This window comes from Danio rerio, chromosome 5, assembly GCF_052040795.2.
Source record: "Danio rerio strain M-AB ecotype USA chromosome 5, GRCz13ab, whole genome shotgun sequence".
In the NCBI taxonomy this organism is placed as follows: Eukaryota; Metazoa; Chordata; class Actinopteri; order Cypriniformes; family Danionidae; genus Danio; species Danio rerio.
Window position 1 is genome coordinate 27,917,000 of NC_141025.1, and position 14,182 is coordinate 27,931,181.

At 35.2% G+C, this 14,182-nt stretch overlaps 2 protein-coding genes across 5 annotated transcripts in view; one reads left to right on the plus strand and one right to left on the minus strand.

The window, feature by feature from the left end:
• lman2lb (lectin, mannose-binding 2-like b) overlaps nucleotides 1–10,073 on the minus strand; it is a 90,429-nt gene extending 80,356 nt beyond the window's left edge. Inside the window, 8 exon segments of one of the 2 annotated variants that reach the window (NM_001076733.1) lie at nucleotides 1,448–2,746; nucleotides 3,823–3,942; nucleotides 4,700–4,814; nucleotides 5,586–5,747; nucleotides 6,551–6,633; nucleotides 6,747–6,864; nucleotides 6,999–7,117; nucleotides 9,847–10,072. In NM_001076733.1, coding sequence (NP_001070201.1) covers nucleotides 2,604–2,746; nucleotides 3,823–3,942; nucleotides 4,700–4,814; nucleotides 5,586–5,747; nucleotides 6,551–6,633; nucleotides 6,747–6,864; nucleotides 6,999–7,117; nucleotides 9,847–10,051 — 1,065 coding nt within the window. In that variant the 5' untranslated portion in view covers nucleotides 10,052–10,072 and the 3' untranslated portion in view covers nucleotides 1,448–2,603. 2 annotated transcript variants of the gene reach the window in all.
• araf (A-Raf proto-oncogene, serine/threonine kinase) overlaps nucleotides 1–14,182 on the plus strand; it is a 53,853-nt gene that overhangs the window by 30,224 nt on the left and 9,447 nt on the right. The window lies entirely within an intron of this gene.

Sequence of the window (14,182 nt, forward strand, 5' to 3'; positions counted from 1 at the left end):
TGAGTGAGTGAGAGAGAGTGAGAGAGAGAGAAAATAACATTTAATGAGTTTTATCTCTCTTCCCCCTCTTGTGGAAACGGGCTAGTTTTGGTTCCTCCGACTGAAATAAGCCATGAACTTCTATATCATAGTTTGAAATGAGAAGCCATTTCACATTTCGGAAATTACAAACTTTACTCCAAACATTAGTTTAAGCAAGCATTTGAGTAAAATGTAAGTAGTCACTGTTGTTAAGCATCTGTTTGGTTACTTTGTGATTTGACTCAAAAATATGAGCAACTTTTAGTCTCTACTTGACAACGTTATACATGCATCCTTTACTCTAGTACATTTGTACTGAGCAATGGGGTTACAGAAGTGATATTGCCATCTACAGGATTCGTCCCTTACATGTCCAAACAAGGCTACTTAAAGGGATAGTTCACCCAAAACTGAAAATTCTGTCATCATTTATTTGTTTCAATGTCTTGTTACAGACAACTTTGTTTAGAAAAATGTTGGAAACCTTTTGTTTTCAACAGAATAAAGAAACTCTGAAACCGCTTGAGTGTGAGTATTGTGAGGAAATTTAGATGTTTGTATCTCTGTGGTGAGAACATTAAAATGGTTTTATTTATGAGCTGAGAAGCTTAAAGCTTGATGATTATGGAAATCCACTTTAAAAGGGACCTATTATGCCTCTTTTTACAAGAAGTAAAATAATATTTAGATGTCCTTGAGTGTTTCTTTAGGAAAAGGCAGAGCTATAAACAACTATGTGTTCAAAAGAAGGCAGTCTATGGAGACTAGTGTTTATTTGTGGATCATTTATAATTCTTTTAGTTGCTGACTTTATCTTCAAGTGAATGTTTTGAACTTTAATGATAGATGCCTGCTTCTCACTCAGGACTGTTAATGCTAATGAGAAGGAGAGATTGTTGATAATGGTTGTGACTTTTCCCCTGTGATGACATGTTCAAAGGGAGAATGTCAATCAAAGTGCTACTGCATACTGTTTTATGAAGTGCGATTACAAAAAAAATAGAATTAATAAATATATTTTTTACCAAAAAAAAATAGTTATATGAATATACTGGCTATATTTACACACAGTTGCCACAAAACTGTGCTTAAACCACTTAGAAAAGTGATTTTTGCTTTTATTTTTAATCCAGTATATAGTATCTATTTTTATGTAGGCCTACATTTGATAGATACTAGTATATTACGGATTCCATTAAAAACTAGTACAGAGTTGTTGGCTACCATAAACTTTAGGTAATAGCATTTCTTTAAAAAAAATATTCTTATTCGCATTTTTAAAATTCAGACCTTGATACAGATCAGCATAGCTCAAAGCAAAAGATTAATTAATTTATATAGAACACAGAAAAATGCATGTTGTGATATTTTAAAATAACATTATTATTCCTATTTGTAATAAACAACAATCTAGATACAAGAAAAACTTCTTTAATTTAGTTTGAGCATTAAACATGGTGGAAAAAACTAAGACGACAAAAGACACAACAGTTTTATACAGCAGCTTCCTCAATCACTGAGCTACAGTCTCTGCCATTATACAGACAATCAGCAAACCTTGAATAACTGTAAACAGCAGCAACTAGAAGTGACAGGAAAAACTGCAGCATGGAAGGAAAACAACTGGATATCTTCAATTATTGAAAAACTATCAAGATAAAAGTAAACTCAAGAAACCACGTTTTCGTTCATTTCTGTTGTTATATTGTCCAGCACATCAAAACAATTGAACATAGTATTCAAATAAGGCCATTGACACGTAAAATAAAGGTTTCACACAAAAATCATAGTTAATTAAATCATGTTTCACAAACCAAAGTAACTTTAGACAAGCTACATATGGCCGAGCAGTTCAGTGCAGTGTTGAATAACATTAAACAGGACCACATATAACAAAAGACATCAAGTATCTATCATTTATTACGAAACACAAATTTGGAGAAACTATTTTATTCACGTTCACACTGTCGGTTGCTACTGTCGGTTAAGAAGAGCACGGCTGGCCAGCATTACTTGTATAAAGGTGAAATAAATCTCAATTAATTTTACAAATCTTAAAACATGATCTTTGACTATTTAGCGAGTGTGGTGGATAAGATGATTTACTGAAGTCTGGTGACCGAGTTTCTTCTTTTGATCATAAAAAAAAACAAGCACCAGGGCTTCTGGGACTTCTGCAGTTGCGTTACAGTTGACAACCTGAGAATACCATAGTTTGTTGAACTCTTTAGCCTCTGTAAATGCTGTCACAGGGAGAAAGGCCAAGGTCAGTGTAATTGGTACAAAAATTACAGAAAAACGCACAAATATCTGAAGAGACCTTCAAAAAAAAAAAAAAAAAAGACGCACAGTCTCTCAAACACTCTTCAACAGTTTGTTTTTGAGATGATATTGATGATTGAGGTGGTCTGTTTTCATACTGAGAGATCAGCTATGGCTTCTAGTTCAGTGTTGGCCTTCAGTTCCTTTCTGTTGGAGTGAACCAGAAATGGTTCTTTTTGCAAAAAACAACAAAACAAAAAAGCCAGTCAAACTCACATTGGATCTCTCATGGCATGTCTTTGCTCTCTTCAATCAGTAGATCAATAGAAGCGCTTGCGGCGGCTGTCTTTATATTGACTATATAGGAAGAGAATGACCACGATCACCACGACCAGTGCAACGACAGAGACGATGAAGATGAAGAAGGTGGTGATGATGCTCCTTCCTTCATCCTCCACGTGAACTGTGTAAAGAAAAAACAAACACTAGAACTTAATTGTGAGATACAAAGGGATTTGTACTCCTCTGTAAAACATCCGCAAATGAGCAAAGCTAAGATTATCATGTACATCTTGTCAGGGAAGCACGGAGTAATCGGTAGTAATTCCGTTATAAAATCCAGAGGGCGATATTGTGCGGAAACTCCAAACATCAAAAAACCCTGGAAATCCCCATAGTGTTGCTGAGTAGACAGAAGACTTAGGCTAAATCCCGATTCTATTTTAGTACCCCATCCCCTTCCTTGAAACAGAGTGTAAAGGGGAAGGGCTTAAAATTTACCTCTAAGAAATTGAAAGCACTACAACACATCATCATATGTCATTGCGATCTCTTGCTTCATATGAGATTGACGATCGCGACTGCTGTTGTTATTCCAGTTGCATTTTTGTGGGTATTTATCTTCAGGAAATCACTGAAGGCAACGATATTATGTTATCATGACAATATAATCTGGCAATAACTCATACAAGTGTATTGTGCATTTAAAAAAGCGGTCTTATTCATCGATGTAAACACACAAAAACAACATTATAGCAGACACTCTAAATGCAATTACCGGTCACCAGACTTTTCTGACAGGGTATTCCAGTGTCATTCTTTATGTCATCGTTAATCGTGAAAAACAAGGGGTAAGGGGAAGGGCTAAGGGGTAGAATTTGCAATGGGCCTTAACTGCATTAATTAGTCAAGCGGGACTAAGAAACGCGCGACTACAAAATCTCAAGCACTCAGCTGTTTTGAAGTAAGTTTGAAGTAAAAACTTGTTATTATATATGGTATTTTCATATGCAGTTTTTACCACAATGGCTTTCATCATAACAGAATCATTATATCAATGTCATTATTGACAGATTAAATCAAATTACATTTTAAAAACTAAATTTGCGTAGATCGTTGGTGAACTACAGCTCAGTGCAGTTAACGCTGCATCAGAACAAACTGGAGTTTTACTGAAAATAACGCACAGAAATAATTGCCCTCGCTTAATCACCCAGACCCAAGAGCATATATAATAAGAAATAATTTTGTGGTTATTACCATTAGGGTCCACTCGGTAGTCAACACTAGGTAGTGTGATCTCCTGCTGCTCCTCTTCCTCTTCAGGACTGCGTTCCACTGTGAGCTCATAGAGCTTGAAAGAGACCAGGTCATGGTTATCTAAATACAACACATGGGAAAATAATGTGGCTAATGATTCTTGTTGGTTAATATGACAAAAAAAGAAATGCCCATGTTGATGCTAATATTTTTAGGAAACTATTTGGTTTAATTTGAAAATCAGTTTCTTTACAGTCCACACTAGATCGTGGTTTTAAACACAAGTTGTTTTTTTCTTCTGATGAGCCAGTTATTTAAGTAAAACAAACATGGTAGTGTCACAGAAAAATGCATTTTCAACAGGTAAAAAAACATTCACAACAGTTAAGTCATTAAAGTTTTGATCAAAGTTTTACTTTGAAGACATAATTTGGAGTTGAAAATGGGTAACAAATTGCAATAGATCACATAATATAGCAATATATTTAAAATCCTAATAATATTCTATTGTGACTACAAGTATGGTTATAACAATGGATTGTTGGGAAGGAGTTTCCAATTCCCACCCTTACTCTTTTAAAAAAGACAAATAGGAAACCAAAGGGGTTTTACATGTATTTAATTTAGCATTGATTAATTTACTGTTTCATGTTTTAAGTCATAAGTCTTGCCGCTGGCCACATATATGAATACAGGCAGATACTGCTCTGAAAACAGTTTACTTTGAATGATGGTTAAAATTTGAATGATCCACGTTTAATATACAAATACATGCTTTAAACTGGATGGGGATATTGATACATACTGCAGTTTGCACTAGATATGAATAACTAATGGACTAAAATAAGAGTAAATAACTCATTTTATTTGTCCAAACCTGATAAATCTCCAGTTGCGGATGAGACACCAAAGTAGTATCCCTGTGGCAGTCTTACTCCAGGCATATCCAGACAGTCCTTCCACTCCTGCTTCCCTTCAATATCAGTCATAATCTGAAAGAGACAGTACAGCAAATGAAGTGCATACTAAAGTGAAAGTTTGTCTAACTAAAACTTAGTCTCCATCATCGTAAGATCAAGTAAACTGAAGTCATGAAGAACAAATGCAATTTAAAAGGTCATTATGCAATAAGAGCTTTCACTGAAACAAGATTTACTTTCAAGCCTTGAAGCATGTCTATTGATATAGATTTCAGATAGAAACAAAACAAACAAACAGGACAAAACAGCCTATTACTAATTAAAGAAGGTTTCCAATGTAAAAATCTTGTTGACATTACAAGTGGACCAATTAGTTCTGTTGTTTTTTTCTTAAAGATGTCAAAATTACTGACTATAGTAGAGCAGCAGTGGAATTGTTTGTCTATTTAACGTCATGCCAGTATCTATGACCATTTTCGAGGTGAGAAAAAGTATATTGGAGACATTAATTCATTTTCCTTCAGCTTATTGCCTTATTTATTAGGAGCTACCACAGCTGAATGAACTGCCAACTATTCCAGCATGTGTTTATGCAGCGGATGCCCTTCCAGCTGCAACCCAGTTCCGGAGACATAAACTATATTAAAGTTTTATAATGTATTTTTGCTAAAATCTCAAAAAATGCATTTAGATTAACGATGTTGAACTGAATTTATAAATTCCTCACAGAATTAAAACCCAAAGACAATCCAATAGATCATGCTTCATACATTTTACAACAGTAGTGGATGCACACATTTCTCTGGCTGGATTAAGAAACACAGAGTTTAAGATGATTCTTACTGTTAGTCTGCTCCTCATGTATCTGATCAGGACAAATGTGTCATGCTCAACGTTGCGAACGTGAGCAGTACAACCACCAAGATCAGTAGTTCGTCCGTCACGGTCATGATCATACGCAACACTTCCATTCCCAACCATTGCGGAGATGAATGGAAACGTTCTCTGAATGAGAGACAGAAACGAGAGAGAATTTCTCACTTGCAAGTTAAGGTTTGTGCTATTACAAAACATATCATTGCACAATCATATAACTAAATATACTGTTTCTTAAAAGCATAGTTGACCCCAAAAAATAGAATTTGTTGTAAATCCAAAATATTACATTTTCTGTAACTACACTAGTCATCCAAGATGTAAGTACCTTTAGATAAGCATTTTTTTTGTTGTTGTTGCTGAAATTGTGGTTCTTGATTACTCATAAGTCAACAATACTTTGAAAGTCAAAAAAGCACATACAGAAACATAATGATAAATAAAACTTACAATTTTTAAATTTAATACCTGTGACTTCCAAACATATTTTGAGCTCTTATGAAGCAAACCGATCAATCTGAAACTGATTTCACTTCCTAAGACCTTGGTGTATAGGCAGAAGCAACATGTGCTTATTTTAATTGGTTTTGTCTGTATATCTTTTTGTATTTAGAATTTTTAAGCATTTTATGAATCACCATGGATTCCAGCTAAAAATATTCTTTTATTTTACACTGAAGTAAACAATTGTCATCTTCATGATGGATGGGATGAGGGTAAGCAAATTAATATGATATTTTAATTTTGTGTGGATTTACAGTTGTCAGATTTTTTAGCCCCCCTCTGTATTTTTTTCTATTTTAAATATTTGCCAAATGATGTTTAATAGAGCAAGGAAATTTATAAAAAATAAAATAATTCTGACTTCAACTGTATCTAAAACCTGATATGTAGAGTAGTTTCATATTACTAATTTCATGTTTCACATTTACCTCGTGCTGCTTATCATCGTTTGGATAAGTGTCCACAAAAATACCCAAACCAGTAAAAATGTTGGCGCTTCCAAACACCTGACCTAAAAAAAAAGCAAGTGAAAAATCTCCGTTACAGGCATATCATGGAACATTGATTCTATAATATATACAGACAATATTCTGTGAGTTTATTATCATAACGATGACCTCTTACCTATTTGCATTCGCTCTTTGGTCAGCCATATTGCAAGGCCATCCCCATTCAGGTTCTTCTTGCCCTCTCCATGGATCTTAAACTGAACTTGAAGCTCCCAGTCCCTCAGGTAACAGGGCTACAAACACAAATACAATGACTAACAACTTTTTGTCTACCAACCAACATCTCAGCAGCCTCTTTGTCTAATAGGCTGCCACTCTAGATTGGATCCTAGGTGGTGTTTCAGGTTTTCCTGTCATTCACACTTACAATACGACTCCACACGGCTCCTTGTCTGCTCTGCATGTCTGGTGTCAGCCGTATGTGTTCAGGCATGACCATGGTGTTGCCCATAAACTCCCAGTGTGACGAGCTGGAGGAGCCCAGTCCTGTGAACATGCATCAAGATTAATCTCAATATACACGTTTCTGTCATGTTAATTCCTAAGAAACACAAGCGTCATAATATTTGTCCATTGATTTATTTAGCCTGTTTTATTTTTATTTCTAACCAGCTATCTCATCTAAGCTGTATCTAAAGGTCTACAAATTATAATTCACACCTTAATTTCCTCTTGGCTGAACAACTGTAACTCTCTGTACTTTGGCCCACCTCAGTCAACACACTGTCTCAGTTACAGTTTGTTCAGAATGCAGCAGCCTGATTGTTAACAAGAACAAAAAAAGGCTTCTTGCCTTATTGCATTAGCCTCCCATGAAATTCAGTGTTGAGATTTTAAGACTTTTTTTTTTTTACATAAAAGGCAATAGAAAAACTCTGCCCCGGTCTATATCTGTGACATTATTGGGCCACATACAGCCTGTAGGCCATTAAGATCCTGTGATGATCAGTTCCTTTTATCTGTCCCATTCATTTATTTGTTCATTTTCTTTCTGGCTTAGTCGCTTTATTAATTCGCCACAGCAGAATGAACCACTAACTTATCCAGCATATGTTTTACACAGCGGGTGCCCTTCCAGCCACAACCCATCACTGGGAAACATTCATACACACTCATTTACACACATACACTACGGACAATTTAGCTTACCCAATTCACCTGTACCACATGTCTTTGGACTGTGGAGGAAACCAGAGCACCCGGAGGAAACTCACACGATCACGGGGAGAACATGCAAACTCCACACAGAAATGCCAACTGATCCAACTCGAACCAGCAACGTTCTTGCTGTGAGGCGATCGTGCTACCCACTGCGCCATCGTGACACGTCTGTCCCACATTCTCACTGTAAATCAAAAGATTATCGAGCTTTCTGTGTTGCAGTGCCAAAGCTTTGATACAGTCTCCGTCTGAACATCAGGAATTCTTTACCATTGGATGCTTTTAAATCTAATCTAAAGACGCATTTCTTTCTAGAAGTTTTTCATAATGTTCGATTGATGCATACATGTTATTTTTATTCTTAAATTTTATTCTGTAATTTTTTTTCTTTTCTATTTTTAATTCTTATTTGTTCTTTTTTATTGTAAAGCAATTAGTTTGGATCAACTATGGTTGTTATTTGCACTCTTTATAAAAAAAAAAAAAAAAGCTTGCCTTGCCCTATGAGTAGCAAATGCAGTGACTCAATACACTGAGTTCATGTTGTTCATTAAGGCAAGACGCTGCAGACAAAAACTTTTTTCATGCCCATGCCAATTATGAGATCTTAGGCTTTTTTGGGAGGTGATTTTTTTTTCTGTTTTTAACTAAAATTAAAAAAATTAACTTTTCAGTGTTTCTTTTATTGCACTTTATCTATTTACTTTCAGTTAAAATGCATATTTATAATAGGTCACATATTGATTTTAAGCACATATTGAACTTATAAAGCAGTCCATAGGCTAGCTCCTGATTACATCTGTGATCTTGTGACACTTTCTAGTCCTGCTCGCAGTCTTCGCTCTGCTTCGGGTCTTACCCTGTTCCAACCACGCTGCAGACTTGGAATTATGAAATGCATTACCCATTACCATTAGGAAAGGCGTGTCTCTGGACTGTTTTAAGAAGCTTTTTAAGACTCAACTCTTTAGTAGTGTATTTAATGAGTGATATATTGTAAATATTATTTATTGTTATGCTTTCCTACTTATTGTTTTTACAGTTTTTTTTTTGCCTTGTAGAGCTTTGAGTTTGATAAAAGCACATTACAAATAAAAAGCATTTTTATTATTATATTTTAACAAGACAGTTTCTCAATAATAATAAAAAAAACTTCTGCAGCACTTAGATGAGACAGCAAAGTTTGCTGCCTTATAATTTGAAGATTTAAATACGAATATTCATTCCTTGATTTTCTTTTTTGGCTTAGTTTACTTTATTAATCAGGGGTCACCACAGTGGAATGAACCGTCAGTTATCAAGCATGTTTTACACAGCGGAAGCCCTTCCAGCTGCAACCCAACACTGGGTTGTGATCATGTTACCCACTGTGCCACCATGACGCCCCACATTTGAATATTTTCATACATAATTTGCTTGATAGAATACAACACTTTGTGTCATGAAAATACTTCAAATAAATTTATTTGCCTTCGCTTCTTCCTATTTTCTGAATTATGGAGTGATAAAAAAGTAGCTCAAAACCCCTCTTTAAAAACCTTTGACTCTAATGTCAATAACAACAACAAAACAAGACTTTTCATCCAATGTTCAGATTTTTTTTTTTTTTTTTTGGAAGAAATCTAGGCAACGTAGCACATGTTTAAATAAGGACTTATTGGCATTTGTAACCATAAGATTTTAGAAAATATGTAATGAAAAGACTTTCAAAATCTTAATGCAATCAACAAAAAGGGAGTATGGTGATAAATTATTTATTTATGTGCACATTAACCTGCAGTGTCTTGCCTTGAAGCATATGCACCGGAATATATATAACTGTCATGAACTTCCGCCCTAGTGGGTGCAATCACTGCAGTTACGAAATAAACCTGCCACACTTAAGACAGCAAGAAAATAGCAACCACAGTAACGAAGGAGCCATCGGACAAACAGATCGTCCCATGCTTTCGCTGAAGTGTTTTGTGCTTAACTAAATGACCATGCTGAAACAGGTGTCACTTTTGGCAGGACACCGGTTTAACGTCACTGGGTGAATAGGAATAGACACTTACCTTGGTACGGCTTACTCAGCGAATACTCCCGCTTGAGAAATTCATAAGAGTTATCTTCATATGTGTTTTCTCCATTGCTACTACTTACAAAAGCGAGTATTAAAACTAATAACGCCGACACTTTAATTTTGTTTGACAGACTGTGCGGTAAATCCATTATTGTTGTGTAAATTGTCCCGTTCAACTTCATCGCGATGGTCGCCATTTTTCCTCGCTCACTTCAAAATGTCCGCCCCTTGTCGCTATTCGTCTATTTTCTTTCGTGCGCTGGAATGATTGGCTCACAATCTTGCCAGTCATTTTCTCCACCAATCCCCGTTTTCCGTGCGCTGAATTTGGTGATTATGTGTGCCAATAATATCAGAACATGCTCGGGGGAAAATCGAAGTCAAAACAATAGACCTTTTTCACAGCGGAATTGAACACCGGAAGCGCCCTTCGAAGCAGTGTATCAATATTTCCGGGTTCGCTAGGAGTCGCAGAGACATGACAGCCTCGGGACAGCGGATGACTTTCTCACGGTCAACTTTGCCATAATTTGGACAGGAAGATGTTGTTCGGTGAATGTGTAAAACTGCCTTAATAAAACAGCTTTTAAAAGATGATACCGATTTGCAGAATTTGTGCAGAAAACGTGTCTTACCGTTTGCGTTAGCAACATCAGGTTCCAGTAAAGTGCACAGCCAACAGCATAAAATCTGCTCATTCAAGCCATTCGTAAACTAGATTAACCTGGCTATTTAACATCCAGCAGGATGAGTTTAATGTCAGTAGTCCCGTCTGTAAACTGTGCTTACCCCCTCCTTCCTTTTTATTAAGAGTCAGATATAGTGAATGGCGAGGTAAGTAAGCTGTACAGGCGAGTTAGCTATCGGTTAATACATTACAGGTTGTTTAATGCTCGTGAGGTTTTCTCAAGTCTGGAAACACGTTAGCTCTTACTCGTGGATAATATTCATTTTTATTATTTATTTAAAGAACAGCAAATAACATTTTACAATACAAAAATGTACATACCAAGGGGTAATTATAAATAAAATACAAATAATCAAAATGTAATATAACATGTGTATAACGAAATACATTGTAGAGTTCACACATTTTAAAGTGGGTCAAGTTTCTTGTTTAGAGAGTTGATACTGGTATTGTACAAGCATATTTCAGTCAACAATACCTTAAAATCTGGTTTCATATTAGTAAATTTACATTTATGAATGTACAATTTTGTTAACAACATAAGCAAATTAAATAAATAAAACTATTTTCCTCTAGATTAGGATAATCAAGTAAAGCCCAAATGTACATTTATCCATAATGAAAGAGGTTTTGAATACAAAAGTTCATTTTGCAACTCACCCCATAAGCTGACTATGTACAATGCCAAAATAAGTGTAAAACTGTCTCCTCATATTCGTTACAAAAATACAATTTACATCAATACCACTTTAAAATTTTTGCAAACAATGTTCTGCTGGATAAAACCTGTGGATGAGTGTATAGGACATTTCTTTAATTCTATTTCTAATATGATATTTCTGTGGTAACAGCCACACTTTTCTTCAATTCACCCTTTAATAAAGACATATAATAAAATTGAATATAAGGTACAGTAATGATTTCTTTTTGGAAAAGAGTATGAATAGCTCTATCATTACTCTTGGTATTTAGTAAAACAAAATTTGCCGACATAAGATTTAGTAATATCAAAAGACGATGCATCAGAAGGATTGTCTTATTAATACCTCTAAATAACATGAATGAATAACATGTCTCTGCAGGAATTGAACCAATAACAGTTAAAAACTTGCTGGGTTTCTTAATATTTTGATTTTGTAATAAAGGACTTCATTGTAAGAAAAGTTTACCATCTTTATTATATAACTGACTAAACAAATAATTTTGCTGTCAAACCAATTAAAAAAAGAGATTTGCATTTGTATGAACTGTCTATTATTCCAAAATAACAACAATGTAGGGAGAAATCATGCTTATAGATTAATGACCATGATGAGCACTTGATTGTGGAAGGCAGATAGCTTAACTGGAGTTTTGTCTATATTATAATTACTCATCAAAATAAACCATAGACCACCAGTCTTTAATGAAACATACTAATCTCCGCTTTGAAGTGTATACAGCATAAGAATGTACTCCCGCATATAACTTGAAACGGCATTCAACCCCCTTTAATATTGTCATCCATGATTTTCCCTGTCCTTCGTCTTTCGGGAGATCGTGGTCATTAAAGTAAGAGTGTCGTTTTTGAGTTGGAGCAGCTGGGAACGCGGCAATCACAGCGATGAGATGACCCTGCCATTCTTTCTTGCTCCGTCGCATTGAAACCGGATGTTGTGGTACACTGCTTCGCTTACCGGAACCAGGAAGTGTGAAAAAGGCCTATTTTTATTTAAACGTAAAACATGTCGTCTAAACATAATAACGTTACTTAAATCTCAGTGCTTTAGTGTGAGTTGGATATCTACACTATTATGCAAAGCATAAAGTCCCTAGTTGTTTGTTTAGCAGATAAGCAAATATTTGCCATTCAAATAAGCAGAGATTGTTGCCAGTTTGGCTTTATAGCCTATATTTGTACGGATATTAAACAAATGTGAGGATATATTATGACCTAATTATGATATGTTATTTTTGTAGTATTTTAATGTAAAAATGTATATATTTATTATGTGTGTGTGTGTGTGTGTGGGTGTGTGTGTGTGTGTGTGTTATGTTTTGTTTTTGAGCACGAAGCATTTCATGATAAGCTCTTGTCTTAGTTACATAAGATGTTAAATAAAATTGCAATCTCATTGTTACAGTCAAACACAAATAACACGCTCACCTAATGTTATATAAGATATGATTATTACAATGAAGGCACTCCATTTGTAGAGGTTGACCTCTTACACAGTATGCTCATATTTATATTATTCATCGGTAGCTCATAATATTCACCGGTAGAGGTCGCCCGAGCCACAGAAATGTTTCACCTCTCGCATTTTTTTTCACACACATTTCAGTTCAATGTTTAGTTAAACATGCATGCGCGATGTTTGTATCCTCCAACAAACTGAGTCCAAATTACTAAAACAGCAACATGTAACCAAAAGGAGTGCAGTACAGTCCTAGAGGTGAGTGAGAAGGTAACAGAACCAGCACCTAGACATTTTTTTCTGTGGCCTTCAGCTGTCTCAGGAGTTGATGTCTGCCTCATTTCCGCGGGTGTTCGTTAAGTTATTATGTTTCTGTGTTGAGTCCAGCCTGTAACTGTATACAGTGGTGCTAACAGAGTGTGCTGTACTAAAGTGTGCCTCGAGTTTGATGGGGTCCTTAGGCTATAATCAGAGAAAGCATGTTCACGCCTAAACTGACATACCTAATTAGGCAAGACAGAAAATACCATTTATCCCAGCTCAGGTTACCTCGCGAAATCGCGCCCCTCTGCTTCCCACATACAGTTTTCCTCCATCAGGTTTATTATGACTTGGTTACTGATGGAAATTCTGTATGTAAACTGGTCTTAGAAAAAAAAGTGATAATCTTTACTAAAGATTTACAAAAAAAAAAAAAAAAAAAAAATCAGTAAAATATACAGTGTCTTTATTGAACATTTGTTCCTGAGTCATTCATATGACATACAACATAACACATTACATAACACATTATAAACTAATGTTAATAATACTAATATTAATAAAATAAATATTCTTTATAATAAATAAGATATTATTACAAATCATTTTAAGGTCCATATCACTTTCAAAACATGATTTTTTAACAAACCTAATGAACAGTACTGCATTTAGTGTGTTTTTGCTATTGTTACAAGCCTAAGAACTCTAATTTGGTACTGTTCAGAACCATTGTCCTAAGAGTTGATATAGACAGGTTGTCAAAGACCCAGATATTTAATAATAATTGACTAATAACACTAATGCATGACTAATATATCTTGTCCAGAATTTTAAACAACTTTAAAATAAGCAGGTTTAAAGTAGGGCTGCGCAATATATTGTTTCAGCCTTGATATCGCAATGTGTGTGTCCGCAATAGTCACATTGCAGGATATGCATAGTTGAGTTGGGATTATTATTGAAAGTTTATTATTGGCATGTGATTTAAAGGCATTTTAAGATAATTTGAGCAATGACTTTAACAAAATAAACAACAAGCAGCAAAATATGTTTTGCTTCTACGTTCCTTAGCCATTCCTCTTTCAAAGAAAATCTCAGCGGTGTGTGAAGTGACCCACATTTGGATTTTAGCCACTGCAGCACATTCATACACCATCATTAGGGTTTCTAGGGGGCTTTGACTTTCTGGAATATAATCGAAT